This window comes from Scyliorhinus canicula, chromosome 13, assembly GCF_902713615.1.
Source record: "Scyliorhinus canicula chromosome 13, sScyCan1.1, whole genome shotgun sequence".
NCBI classification, from domain to species: Eukaryota; Metazoa; Chordata; class Chondrichthyes; order Carcharhiniformes; family Scyliorhinidae; genus Scyliorhinus; species Scyliorhinus canicula.
Window position 1 is genome coordinate 94,517,341 of NC_052158.1, and position 14,331 is coordinate 94,531,671.

Sequence of the window (14,331 nt, forward strand, 5' to 3'; positions counted from 1 at the left end):
ATTTTCGGTATTTTACTAAGGTGCGTTATTGTTGTATAAAATCAAAATTTCTCAATAAAAATTATTTTTTTAAAAAAACTAATGTTGTATGCAGTAGGTGCGGCTTTACTTTTCAGTTTAAATAAATTTGGTTTGACCGTTATCTTCGTGTCTCCTGGATTACTGCACTGGCAGTGAGGGTGGGATCTGGGAGTGGGGTATGTGAGAACCCTCCTGAGGAATCTAACAGGAAGCTCTTGTTAGACCGCATGACGGCTCTGGAGCTGCGGATGGACTCACTTTGGAGCATCCGCGATGCTGAGGAGGTCATGGATAGCATGTTTAGTGATCTCCCATCTTGCCTGTGGTGGGTTTTGCAGTGGGTAGGAGCGAAGAATCTAGCAGGAGCAAAAAAGTAAAATCACATAGCAATTCTCCCAATGGAAACCTCTACCCCATCCTCCCATTCCTCCACACCCACCCCACACCCCAAATCCTCCTTATCACACTGCCCACCCACCCCTTCCCTTTATTTCCCCCCATCTAAGGATCTGTTTAACATCACTCCAGGGTGATGGACCTGTGTTGGCACTGTCAGAGGATCACTATACAAGTCAGGACGGTGATGATAACTTGCTGTGAAGAAAGCTCTGGTTCTCCTCATGATCTGGTAAAGTCTGACCCCTGTCTTTATGCCGACAGCACACACATCCATCCTCTGAACAGAGACTGCATCAGGGGCTTTTACTCTTAGACCACTGTCCCGTGGGGAGGAGAAACAGTGGGGAGGAGAAACAGTGTGGGGGGGAGGGGGGAAAGAGAGACAGGCCTGCTGTGAAAATTAAAGCGACAGAGGCATCACATGTAGGTATGACATGTTTTAATTGTGAATATTTCAATGTGACAGATTTCCATTCCCCCTGGCTACGGATAGTGATTTCACCAGTGCCCATTCAGTGGTCTTGACTCTTCTTGATCTTCCGTAGTCTACTGCTACCTCTAGGTGTTTCCCCAGGATGCATGTCAGAGGTGGAGGCAGCCTGCTGCTTTCCGTGCCCTGTGGCCTTTGAGTCCCTTGGTGGACGGCCTCTGGTGGGCCTGGAGCGAGAGGGCCCTAGCCGCTTTACCGGTGTCACAGGCGTTGCTATGCCATCCTGATCTGCCCACTGCCCTTGAGATGCGCTGGTGTCAGGAGGAGGGGATTCAGAGAAACTGGAGACTGCCATAGTCTCCGGGGTGGCAGTCCCCAGGTTGGCCTCCAGTGCTTTCTTCTCCTTGGCAGTGACCGTAGAGCCATGGGGGACTCCATGGGACGGAGGGGAAGCTGGAGTGAGCTCCAGAAGCCTCCGAGTCATCTGGCTCTGCCAGTCCTGGCGGCTCCCATGTCTGCGCCATGGTGCCAATGCCCTCAGCGATGCACCACATCCCACTCTGAAGAGCTTTGGCAATGTCCACCTGTGTCTGGAACAAGTCCCTCATTGACTGGGAAATGATGTTAAGACCCTCAGCCATGATCGTCACAGACTGATCCATGCCTTGGACACCACCACTCAAAGCACGGATGTCTTGCTGCAAGTTTTCCACTGAAATCAGCACTCTAGCAGTGTTGGTATCAGTGCCGGCACCATCAACTGTGCCCGAATGCTTTGGGACTCTTCCAATCAGCCTTGAGTTGCTGGAATGTCGCTGACGCCCCCTCATGAATCTCACGGCTGTGTCCTATCATCTGCATCAGTCCATGAGGAACACTGTTCAGAGGCTTGGCATCTGGCTGGGACCCAGCTGTGTCCTGGGATGTAGCAGACCACCGACTGACGTCTCCCTTGGATGGTCCCACCTCCACCTGATGTACAACCATAATTGTGTGTTGCTCACCAGACAGTGTCCTGAAGCCTGTCCATTAATGTCACCCACCGTTGTGTGTGTTTCTGCACTGGTGGAAGGTGCGGGTGATAGCTGTGGGGGGGTTCGCCACGGAACTCTCCTCCGAGGTATTCTCTTGGGTGGGAGGTGGTGGTGGGGGGCGATATAGGATCAGAAGGCATAGAATCTCTGTGGTTAGAGTTGAGGAATCGCAAAGGTAAGAAGGCCCTGATAGGAATTATGTACAGCACCCCCCCCCCCCCCCCCCCCCCCCCACTAGCAGTAGTAAGGATGTGGGGCAGAAAATAAATCAGGAGATAGAAAAGGCATGTAAAAAAAGGCAATATTACAGTAATCATGGGGGACTTCAATGTGCAGGTGGACTGGGAAAATCAGGTTGGTAGTGGGTCCCAAGAAAAGGATTTGTGGAATGTCTAAGAGATGGTTTTTTTGAGCAGCTTGTGACAGAGCCTACTAGGGAACAGGCAATTCTGGATTTGGTGATGTGTAATGAGGCAGACTTGATTAGGGAGCTTAAGGTGAAGGAACCCTGAGAGAGAAGAGACCACAATATAGAACAGCTGCAATCAGATGTAATGGTATTATAATAAAATAAGGGTAACTACAAAGACATGAGGGAGGAGCTGGCCAGAGTTGATTGGAAAAGGAGCCTAGCAGGAAAGACACTGGAATAGCAATGATAGGAGGTTTTGGGGGTTATTAGGGAGGCACAACAGAAAGTCATCACAAGGAGGAGGAAACATGTTAATGGGAGGACAAGGCAGCTATGGCTGAAGAGGGATGTCAAAGACAGCATAAAGGCGAAAGAAAAAGCATACAAAGTGACGAGGATTAGTGGGAAGCGAGAGGATTGGACAACTAAAAAAGCAATAAGGGGGGAGAAGATGAAGTATGAGTGCAAGCTAGCTAGTAATATAAAGGAAGATAGGAAGAGTTTTTTCAATATATAAAAAGGTAAGAGAGAGGCAAAAATTGACATTGGACCACTGGAAAACGTGGCTGGAGAAATAATAATAGGAAACAAAGAAATGGCAGACAAACTGAAGAGTTACTTTGCATCAGTCTTCATGGTGGAAGACACCAGTGGGATGCCAGAGCTCCAGGAGAACCAGGGGGCAGAGGTGAGTGCAGTGACCATTACTAAGGAGAAGGTTCTGGGCCTACTGAAAGGTCCAAAGGTGGATAAGTCACCTGAACCGGATGGACTACACCCCAGAGTCCTAAAAGAGATAGCTGAGGAAATTGTGGAGGCATTGGTAATGATCTTTCAGGAATCACTGGAGGCAGGAAGGGTCCCAGAAGACTGAAAAGTGGCTAATGTAACACCCTTGTTTAAGAAGGGAGGGAGGCTGAAGACGGGAAATTATAGGCCGGTTAGCCTGACTTCGATCATTGGTAAGATTTTAGAGTCTGTGTTATTAAAGATGAGATCGCAAAGTACTTGGAAGTACATGGTAAAATAGGGATGAGTCAGCACGGCTTTGTCAAAGGGAGGTCGTGTCTGACAAATCTGTTAGAGTTCTTTGAGGAGGTAACAAGAAAGTTCGACAAAGGAGAACCAGTGGGTTTATTTAGATTTCCAGAGGCCTTTGACAAGGTGCCGCAGAGGAGATTATTAAATAAGTTAAAAGCCCACGGTGTGAAGGGTAAGATCCTGGCATGGATAGAAGATTGGCTGACTGGCAGAAGGCAGAGAGTGGGGATGAAGGGGTCTTTTTCAGGATGGCAGCCGGTGACTAGTGGTGTGCCTCAGGGCTCTGTGCTGGGACCACAACTTTTCACAATATATATTAATGATCTGGAAGAAGGAACTGAAGGCACTGTTGCTAAGTTTGCAGATGATACAAAGATCTGTAGAGGGACAGGTAGTATTGAGGAAGCAAGGGGGCTGCAGAAGGACTTGGAGAAGCTTGGAGTGTGGGCAATGAAGTGGTAAATGAAATACAATATGGAAAAGTATGCACTTTGGAAGGAGGAATTTAGACATAGACTATTTTCAAAATGGGGAAATGCTTAGGAAATCAGAAACACAAAGGGCCTTGGGAGTCCTTGCTCACAATTCTCTTAAGGTTAATGTGCAGGTTCAGTCAGCAGTTAAGGTAGCAAATGCAATGTTAGCATTCATGTCAAGAGGTCTAGAATACAAGACCAAGGATGTACTTTTGAGGCTGTATAAGGCTCTGGTCAGACTCAGTTTGGCGTATTGTGAGCAGTTTCTGGCCCTGTATCTAAGGAAGAATATGCTGGCCTTGGAAAGGGCCCAGAGGAGGTTCACAAGAATGATCTCTGGAATGAAGAACTTGTCGTATGAGGAATGGTTGAGGATTCTGGGTCTGTACTTGATGGAGTTTAGAAGAATGAGGGGGGATCTTCATAGATTATCATAGAATTTACAGTGCAGAAGGAGGCCATTCGGCCCATCGAGTCTGCACCGGCTCCTGGAAAGAGCACCCTACCCAAGGTCAACACCTCCACCCTATCCCCATAACCCAGTAACCCCACCCAACACTAAGGGCAATTGTGGACACTAAGGGCAATTTATCATGGCCAAGCCACCTAATCTGCACATCTTTGGACTGTGGGAGGAAACCGGAGCACCAGAAGGAAACCCACGCACACCCGGAGAGGATGTGCAGACTCCGCACAGACAGTGACCCAAGCCGGAATCGAACCTGGGACCCTGGAGCGGTGAAGCAATTGTGCTATCCACAATGCTACCGTGCTGCCCTTATTGAAACTTACAGGATACTGCAAGGCCTGGATACTGTGGACATGGAGAGGATATTTACACTTATAGGAAAAACTAGAACTAGAGGGACAATCCTTTAAAACAGAGATGCGGAGGAATTTCTTCAGCCAGATGGTGGTGAATCTGTGGAACTCTTTACCGCAGGAGGCTGTGAAGGCCAAATCATTGAGTGTCTTTAAGACAGAGTTAGATAGGTTCTTGATTAATAAGGGGATCAGGGGTTATGGGGAGAAGGCAGGAGAATGGGGATGAGAAAATGTGAGCCGTGATTGAATGGCAGAGCAGACTCGATGGGCCGAGTGGCCTAATTCTGCTCCGACGTCTTATGGGGGGTGGGGTAGATGGTCCACCCTTATCTGATGGAGACCCTGCAAGACAATGGACATGTGGTCAGCGAGAGGAAGGATAATTCTATGGGATATCAACAATTCACTTGAGACAGGCCATCTGTGTGAAGGGTCAATGGATTCTCCCTGTGGCGCAGGCCAACCTCACTGTCGGTCTCTGCTGTCTCGTCGAGAAACCCTGTGATCTCCAGGGCCCGATCCTCATAGGGAGTGAAGAGTCTCTGTGATCCTGCCCCCTATCTTCACCCTGCCCCTCTTATAATGGGTTATATTCTTCTGCAGGGACAAAGAGTGGACTTGTGAGCCACACACTTGATAGGTCAGGGCGGGTCCATAGCAGGTGGCATGTGTGAGCACCGCACTTAGACATGAAGGGGTTGCGCTGGTGGGTGCCAGGGGTTCTGAGGAACAAGCGTGAAGATTGGATGGAAGGGGGGGGGGGGGGGGGGGGGGGTCGACTGGAGGGAGAGAGGGGTTAAGAATTTGAGGGGTGGCATGCAGAACTGATGCCAGGGCAGAGGTGGTAACTTACTCTTGCAGCTCAGCTCAGTGGAGGTCATCCGTCTTCTTCCGACATTGGACTGTGGTCCTCCTGGTTATGCTGCCCATACTCACTGCAGCTGCCACTGCCTCCCAAGGGGCATTGCTGACCCTGATGCTGGTTTACCAACTCCCTATGTGAACAGGGTGCCCGCCTCTCATCCACTGCGTCAAGAAGCCTGGTCAGGTTGGCTCAAGACCGTACTACCAAGTTACCACCAACACGTCACCTGTTCCACCAGAGGCCCAAACATCCTGGACCACTGCTATACAAACATCAAACATGCCTACCGCTCTATCGCCCACCCACACTATGGCAAATCTGACCACAAGGCTGAGCTCCTGCTCCCAGCTTATAAGCAAAAACTGAAGCGGGAGGATCCGTCAAAGAAAGTTGTGCATTGTTGGTCTGAGGAATCGGATGATCTCCTACAGGACTGCTTAGAGTCAGTGGACTGCTCAGTTTTTAAAAACTCTGCGACCAGCCTGAACAAGTACGCCACTACAGTAATTGACTTAATTAGTAAGTGTGTAGAAGATTGTGTGCCAAAGAAACAAATCTGCGTGTTTCCCAACCAGAAACCCTGGAAATCCACTGCTTGCTGATGTCAAGGCCTGAAGTGTTCAAGTCAGGTGACCCTGACCAATACAAGAAAGCCAGATATGATCTAAAGAAATCCATCAAAGATGCCAAAAGACAGTACCGGACCAAGCTCGAGTCCCAGGCTAGTCCCAGACAGGTCTGCAAGACATAACGGGCTACAAGTTGACTGAAGGCATGTAAAATCGCCGGCTCCAATGCACCCCTCCCTGATGTGCTCAACGCATTCTATGCACGCTTTGAGCAAGAGGTCAGTGAGAGCGAGCACTCCACCCCAGAAGCCTCGGGTGAACTTGTATCTGAGATCACCATTGCAGACGTCAGAGCAGCCTTCTCGAATGTCAAACCACGGAAAGCCACTGGCCCGGATGTGGTACCTGGATGAGCACTCCGGTCTTGCGCAGATCAGCTGGCGGGGATATTCGCAGACATCTTCAACCTCCCTTTACAACAATCTGAGGTCCCTATCTGCTTCAAGAAGACGACCATCATCCCTGTACCAAAAAAAGACAAGGCTACCGTGCTGGGATTAGTGTTGAGAGAGTAGGAGGTGGGTTTTATCAACAAGATGAGCTTGGGAAGGCCCAAGTGGAATTAGGAGAAAAACTAGAGAAAGATGCAAATTCATGGTTAGACAAATTTTCATTGAACTACCTACCAATTTTGATGATTTTTTGTTCTTTCCCAAATCTACGCACGGAGGTAATGTACAGATCTCGATTTTTGTCAATGATGGCAATTTTTCTTTCACTGGGTGAGCCAAATTGATCCAGTGCAACTTCCATCACTTCTATCTGTAACAATCAGTACAGATTACCAGATATAATAATAAGCTATGAACTTTCAATTATTCAAATACATTGGCATTTGTGAGCAGGATGCTTTGTTCTGTTAATTTGAAATTAGCACGAAATATAATGCAATAAGACTCACTGCCAAAATATGCCTCCGGTTTCATGAGTAAAGTAGTTGACTGTTGATCATGCATGTGCACATTCTGCAACATGCAAATGGAGTCGGCCAAGTCAGGAGTGAATGAGCCCACACCTGCACTGGGAAAAATTTGGGGCACCAGGAATGGTGAGAAAATTTTGGACTTGGGTCCCATCCGCCATTTTTAAAGGTCTGTGGAGTCTCCCTGACTCTAAATATCCAGTCCCATGTAATTATATCAAAGAGCAGCAGGAATGTCCCAGCAAATATTCCTTTGTGAAGCATCATCACCAAAATAAAAGTGCTCCATCATCTCACTGCTATTTTCTGGGTCTAACTGAATGCAAATTGGCTGTTTTGTGTGCTTTCAGTACTAGGGAATGAAATCATGGGCCCTTGTGCTTCTCCTCTTTCCGGGTCCCTTACTGCCTACATCAGGCATTGTCAAACTCGGGGGCATGACCCACGGGTGGGTCGCGGGTGTGTGTCGGGAGGGTCGTGGAGCTCCCGATCTTGCAAATCCACGCACAATAGCCGCAGCAGCCGGCTTTTAATAATGCCGGCTGCGAGCGGCCTTCAAAATGGCCAGAAACAGATTTTTAAAATTTGGCCGCATAAAACTATGCGCATGCGCACCGATGATCGGGGACACATGTGCAGTGCAGCTGCATTTTTAAAATATGGTCGCAGCCTATTTTATCCCCAAGTTCAGGAGCCAAAGGGACCAAACTGACATAGGGACCATTGGGGCCCAAAACCATTTTCTCCATTTTTGTCAGCAACAAACAAGGTAAGAGAAAATGGTGGATCGCGCAGGTCGGCCGGCGTGGACCGCGAAGGTCGGCCGGCGTGGGTTGCGAAGGTCAGCCTGGTTGGTAAAAATGGGTCCCTGGAAAAAAAGTTTGAAAAGCACTGGTCTACATAATTACAAACAGTGCACTGTTCAATAGTTACTCGTGAAATGCTATGGAACAATGGGTGAGATTTTCCAGCCCCCTCTGCGTCGTGTTTTCTGGCAGCACACGTGGCGTGCCATCTTCCCATCCTGATGTCTGCAGCATTTTGCATGGTTTTCCTGTCCCAGTGTCAGGGAACCAACGCGGGTGGATGCCTTCAGTGGGACTGGAAGATCTCGTTGGTGGGAAAGGCCAGAAAATCCTGTCCAAGGATTCTGAGAGACTTGATAAGACACTAAATAAACATAAGCCATTCTTTACAAATTTCACTCTAACCAATAATGAGTGTTGGTCATTCCGAGAAACTGGAATACCTTCCATTCTGTTGGAATATGCTAATTACTCCAACTGTATCTTTTTACTGCCTTATTCCCAGGGCTATTTAAAATTCTGCGGTTCTGTCAAAAAAGAATTGAAGCTATTTCTTCCCACACTTCTCTTGCTGTTTCCTTTTTGACTCTACTGCTTCTATTTCCTTCGTGGTTTCAGTATCTTAGGAACAAATCCTAACTGTATGGGCCGAATTCTTGTTGAACCACATTTGGCATCCATCATGCATATTATCAAACTACAATTTATAACTCAATTATAACTGTCTGACTGGCATGTACTAATGCTCCCTTGGCTAAAATACAACTTTCTATAGATTTTCCAAAATATGTGAAAATGGGTACAATCTTATCCAAAATTGACCATTTACACAGAATAAGAGAAATCTATACAGGATAATAAATGGTAGTGAATATGAAGACAGCAATTCAATCAAATATTTCTGCTGATGTAAGAATGAGCATCAATGGAATCATGACATTAAACGACAACTCCTTTATCTTTCCCATGGACTCTTGCGAGCCATTTTATCGGAATAATCTTAAATTAACTTCTTTGTGTATAAGTTAATTGATGGTGTGCCTGTAGATCTTAACATCCAATATAATGCACACCAAGCACATATTTAATGCTGAAGTGTGCCACATGTCAAAAACAGGCGCAAGGCTCTTTGCATGAACAACTAAGGAACCTAATGACGATTTGAGACCTTCCTCTGAATTTTTTTAGTTATATGCAATGTTTGTGCACCTGTTGAAACGTGTTTTATTCCAACCCAACATTTAACAACTAATAGTGTCACACTTTGGAGGTTCTGGAGCACAAAGAGATGCCCCAATATATCCCCCAGAGAATACATCAGCGAGGCTTTGCAACTAACCAGTGCAAACTTTCTGAACCACATGACAGCACTGTTTAGGAATATTAGTTTGAATAACGAAAACAGTCAAATAAAGTACAACATCATAAAGAGAACAGGAAAAAAAATCATAAAAACAGCACAAGTTTTCGACCTGTTTTTATGCAACCACTAGAGCGCAGCAGATAAGCTATCTTGTCTGCAAGAGATCGAGTTACTCTTTTCACAAATGAAATAACTTGTCCTATTGTCGAACTCTTAGCTTCAGGCTGAAAATGTGTAAAAGATTGGTCTTTGCCAATCCTCAGACATGTTGGCCTCAAAGGTCTGAAAAAACTGGCCTTCAGATTTGATCTCCATCCAGATGTAAATCTTTCCAATGTTGGGTCTACCTCAAAAATGCCAAATTAAAAATTAAGTGATTACAGAGAATGATGACTAACTTTCAAATTTTTCTCTATCTACTTCTGTCCTTTGTTTAAACAGTGAGTGCTGATGACAAGCAGAAGTAGTCTGGAGGAGTCACTGAGTTCACAGTGCGAGGCAGTTGTAGGGATAAACCCATTAGCCCAGAATGGTTTAGTGATGTGTCATTTCAGTCTTTAATTTGTGAATTCAGCTCACACTGATGAGATTGTATTCTCATGCCAATTCTCCTGCCAATGCTGCTAACCACAGTTTAAATGAAATATATGCTTTAAAGAAGAAAATGGGTAGATGAAAATAAGGCCAACTTTTTAAAAGTTCCTTTAGTTTTACAATAAAAGTATTGACAGTGAGACTTTCCCCTCTTTAAATTCATGAGACAATTTTATATCACTTTTAATGAGAGAACTATGATTTAGTATGGATACAGATGTGCGATTGAAGTTGTGGCTCTAGGATCGGGCTAATCAGCCATGCAAGAACCCACAGTACCCATGCCCAGTAACATGGAGTATCTTAGGTGAACAATCATACTCATTAGCGAGTGATTGCTAAAGAAGAAACACAGTAATTTTCTTTCTTGCCAATGTAGCCTACATCAGTACTATCTTGAAGGTATTGACTCTCGATACTGGGTCCAGTGGTCCTTTGGTTTTTGCCAAAGTGACTGGGTGTGAAGAAACCTGGTCTGATTTCTCCTCCCTAACTCAAAAGTATTTTGGCCAACTGTACTTGTGGCTGTCCTGCTAAACTAATTACCATAGCCAATATACTATAGGGTAAGCAGAAGTATTTTATTTTTGGTTTAGGCATAGGTTTTCATGTTCACTTTAGTAGGCTTAAGTTAATAGTACGGTAATAAATCTATTCCCAATGCTTGTGTATTTTTCTTACTGCAATATGATTTTCAATGTCACGTTGCATGAATTGAAGTAAAGAATAATAACCAGTCCAGGGGAACAGATACTTCACTGGACCTATCAGCAGTTGGAAGGGTAGTACTTTGGCCAGGATTATTTGATCAAATGTTCCCTAATAAACAATCAGTATAAATCCACTCTATTAGCATCAATCTAAAAATACCTGTAATTCATTGGTCTTGATCTGATTTTTATAAACAAGTATTGGTTTACAATTGCTGCTGTTATCTTCTTGTTTTGATGATTATTCGAGTTGTCCAGGCATGATTGTTTGCCGTTTCTGACAACTTCACCTCACTTTTTTTTGTGGGGTATTTTAATGGGAAATCCGGTGGCAAACACTTCCATGTGGTCTTGCTGCCCGATAAACATTTGTCCTACACTGTTAACACCTTGAAAATGGCACGGAAATTCATGCCCTATATCCATTGCATAGGTTTTAGAATTATAACAGAAAGGTAGTTTGGAATCCTTGGGCTGGATTCTCCCGCGGGCAAACCGTGTACAACAGAGAATGCCATTGACCTCGGGTGGGATTCTCAGTGTGTCGGGCGGACACGGCCGGGGAATCCCGCCTCTTATTTTAAAAAATGAATAGGTGACGGGAAATGTTCCCCGCTGGGGTGTAATGAATGGAATATTCCTGTTTGAGGATCCAAATCCTTTGGGATCACTTTCTTTCTGTTCAACCAGTCTACCTGCACAGTAATAGGTCTTGAAAAATCAATCGCGACAATTGGTTTTATATAATTAAAAAGTTGGGACATCACATGCTAAAAGAGGAACTTATGATTGTCCATTCACCTCCTTGCCTGTTGGCACCAAGCTCTTGTTATATGATTGATTAGTAAAATATTGCTGCTCAATGTAATTTTTAAAATACTGAAAGCTAGTGTATATTCTAGAAAACTATTCATGCCATTAACAACTGGACATATAATGCAGCATGATAAATAGATATCGGGATCTAACTTCAGTCTCCTAAGCCGATCATGTAAGACCTAGGGCTGATCCCTGTTTTATTTCCTTGGTCACATTTGTCCTGCTACAAGGTGGTAGTTAACACGAGTTGGGATTTTGAGGCTGTAATGGAAGAACATCTGTAGCCAATGAGACAAGCAAATGAATGTAGGGATTTCCATAAACAGGCAAGGGATTGAATCCATGGAAGTGAAGCAACTACTCAGAAGAAATGTACCAAGGGGAAAAAACACTGAACTCTAAGCATGAGATTGAGCACTCACTCCAGAGACTTGAGCACAAAATATAAGTTGACAATGTGATGCTGTATTGAGAAAATGCTGCTATTTGGATAATTATTAAATCAAAGCCCTGTCTGGCCTCCTGAGTAGGTGTAAAAAATCCCATGGAAATACTTGAAGGGCTGAGGTATTCTTCATGCATGTGGCCAAATAGATCCTTCAACTAACACCTAAAAGCAGGTTTTCTGGTTTGTAATACATTACTGTTTGTAGAACCTTGCTGTGCAAAAATTAATTGACCTGTTTCCTACATTACAACATTGACTACAAGTGGGTAACCGGCTGTAAAATGTTTTGAGATGTTCTGAGGTCACAAAAGATGTTCTATAAATGCAGGTCTTTCTTCTGTTGAGACTGTGGAACTGAACTTTATTCCTATGGGCTCCTTAATTTGAAGATCTAGCTGACAAGGTTCCGGCAGAAGAGTCCAAACAATCTGACAAGTTTTACTGATTACCGACATCATAAATATACAAGACCTGGAATAAATCAGGATTCAGCAGCTTTCTAAATGATAACTTAACACATTTAATGCACAATTAAATACTCCATTATGGCTTCTAACTGACTATCCTACTGGTTCTTTCCTGTCATTCTGATGCAAACTAACATGTTAACATTAAAGTTTCAAATGTTGCATTTTGAAACCGAACAAAATTACTATCTCCTACGTCTTTAGACGATGAATTTATGCAAATGTGGTACAGTTCTATTGCTAATTATGTAATATGAAACCTAGAAAATGATTGTGCCATCAAATCTTTACAAAGCATTAGTTTACCGAATAAGTAAGCACTGCATATGCTTAACACAATTTGCCGCTCATTGCAAAAAAGCCACGGACTACGCTCCACCCTGTAATTACCTCCAATAGGAATTCACCTGGTAATTAGGGGTACGGTTTCCATTTAACAAGAGGGAACCTCACTATATAAAAACCCCAACCTGGGTGCTGGTCAAGGAGGGTGGCCCTTCGGGGAGAGGAGTTGTTAGGAGTGTATATTGCGTAAACCTAAATAAACCTGTAGTTCATTTTATCGTACTCTGTGTTCCTGCGTCTCTTTCATTGGATTCTACACTGCCTCAATTAACAATTCTATCAAAAAACACACCAAAGGGACTAGGTATAAGGTGGTGAGATCTATTTTTTTCATTTAAAATACTTATAATTGTATTTATTTTGTGTAATAGTAGTCAAAACTCAGGAACTTATGGATTATTCATAAAGGAGGAAAGAAGGGTTTTCAACAAATGAACAGGGGTTTGGAGTTGTGACGACTAGTCTTAAGGTGAACAACAGGAACAGGAGGTGTATGACAATGCTTTTTATTTGCTAGAGGCCTGCAACTACGTAACTGCAGACAATTGGTTACATAAATAATTGTGGTTTAACATATTTAAATCAGCAGTTAACATTACAAATATTACATGAAAAGTATTAAAGTTGCAGAGGAAGTAAGATTTGTGAGCAGCAGGATATGCCATATGCAAGATTACTAATAATATATCGACCATAACTTTTATTATGCATAGCACACACACCCAAATTGAGTAACCATATGGTTATCAAGTAACGCATCCTCCAACTCACCACCAGCAACAGTACAACTTGCAAGATGTATGCTTATTGTGAATCAGCAAAGTCCTAGCTTTTAGACCAATCCTAGCTTTTACTGTTGCTGGTGGTTTGGAGGATGCGTTACTTGATAACCACATGGTTACTTCCTAATTTGCATCAGGACAACAGGACCACTGATTTACAGTGACTGAATAAATTCCATGTTTATTAAATGTGGGAAAATCTATACATCATATAGGTTTGATTTAGGTACAGCTGTGAGGAAGGTTTTATGGATGTGTGAGACTTGTAGGAAATATGCACGCCATAGAGGATATTTAATTTAGTAAATATGGCATTTCATATGGTCAGTTATGACTTGTATTAGTTTAGTGCAGCGTTTTTCAGACTTTTTTTCCCCGGGAACCACTTTGCCAACTGGCCGATCTCTGGGGACCCATGCCAACTAACATTCGCACCCCATGCCGGCCTAACTTCGCGACCCATGCCACTTTCGCTTACCTTTAATGCGAAAGTGAAGCCTGCTTGGTCCGCACGATCTCACTCCAATCAGATTCACAGGAGGAGAGGGCAAAGTGCATATCAGGTGCAAGCTTTGGCCAGTTTCTTTGTGCCATCTTCATCTTTGTGAGAACAGAAAATCCAACCTTGCACACGTAGAACGTCATGTACGGCAATAGCAACAAAATGCTTGTTTTACTCAGCATTGCATACTCTTGGAAGATGCTACTCCAGACTGCTGACAGCCTCACACTTTTGGCGTCTTTTTAATGTGCTATCTCAGGCCAGGTACAGCAGTGTAGTCTTTTCATTTGGAGTCAGCTCTAAGTTAATAACTGATTCTGGGGTCTCAACCTCAGGAATTTTTCTGCCACCACTCTTCCAAAATCTGAAATTTCTCTAATTTTCCAGGCCTCCCTGCATATAACACGCAAGACCTGCTCACTGCTGCCACTTCTGGCCAGA

General features: G+C 44.2%; 1 protein-coding gene across 7 annotated transcripts in view; it reads right to left on the reverse strand.

The window, feature by feature from the left end:
* Nucleotides 1-14,331, reverse strand: part of ift80 (intraflagellar transport 80 homolog (Chlamydomonas)) — a 335,512-nt gene that overhangs the window by 71,717 nt on the left and 249,464 nt on the right. For all 7 annotated transcript variants that reach the window (XM_038815169.1, XM_038815171.1, XM_038815170.1 and 4 more), the window contains one exon: nt 6,759-6,894. In XM_038815169.1, the coding sequence (XP_038671097.1) occupies nt 6,759-6,894 (136 nt within the window). The remainder of the gene's footprint in view (nt 1-6,758; nt 6,895-14,331) is intronic.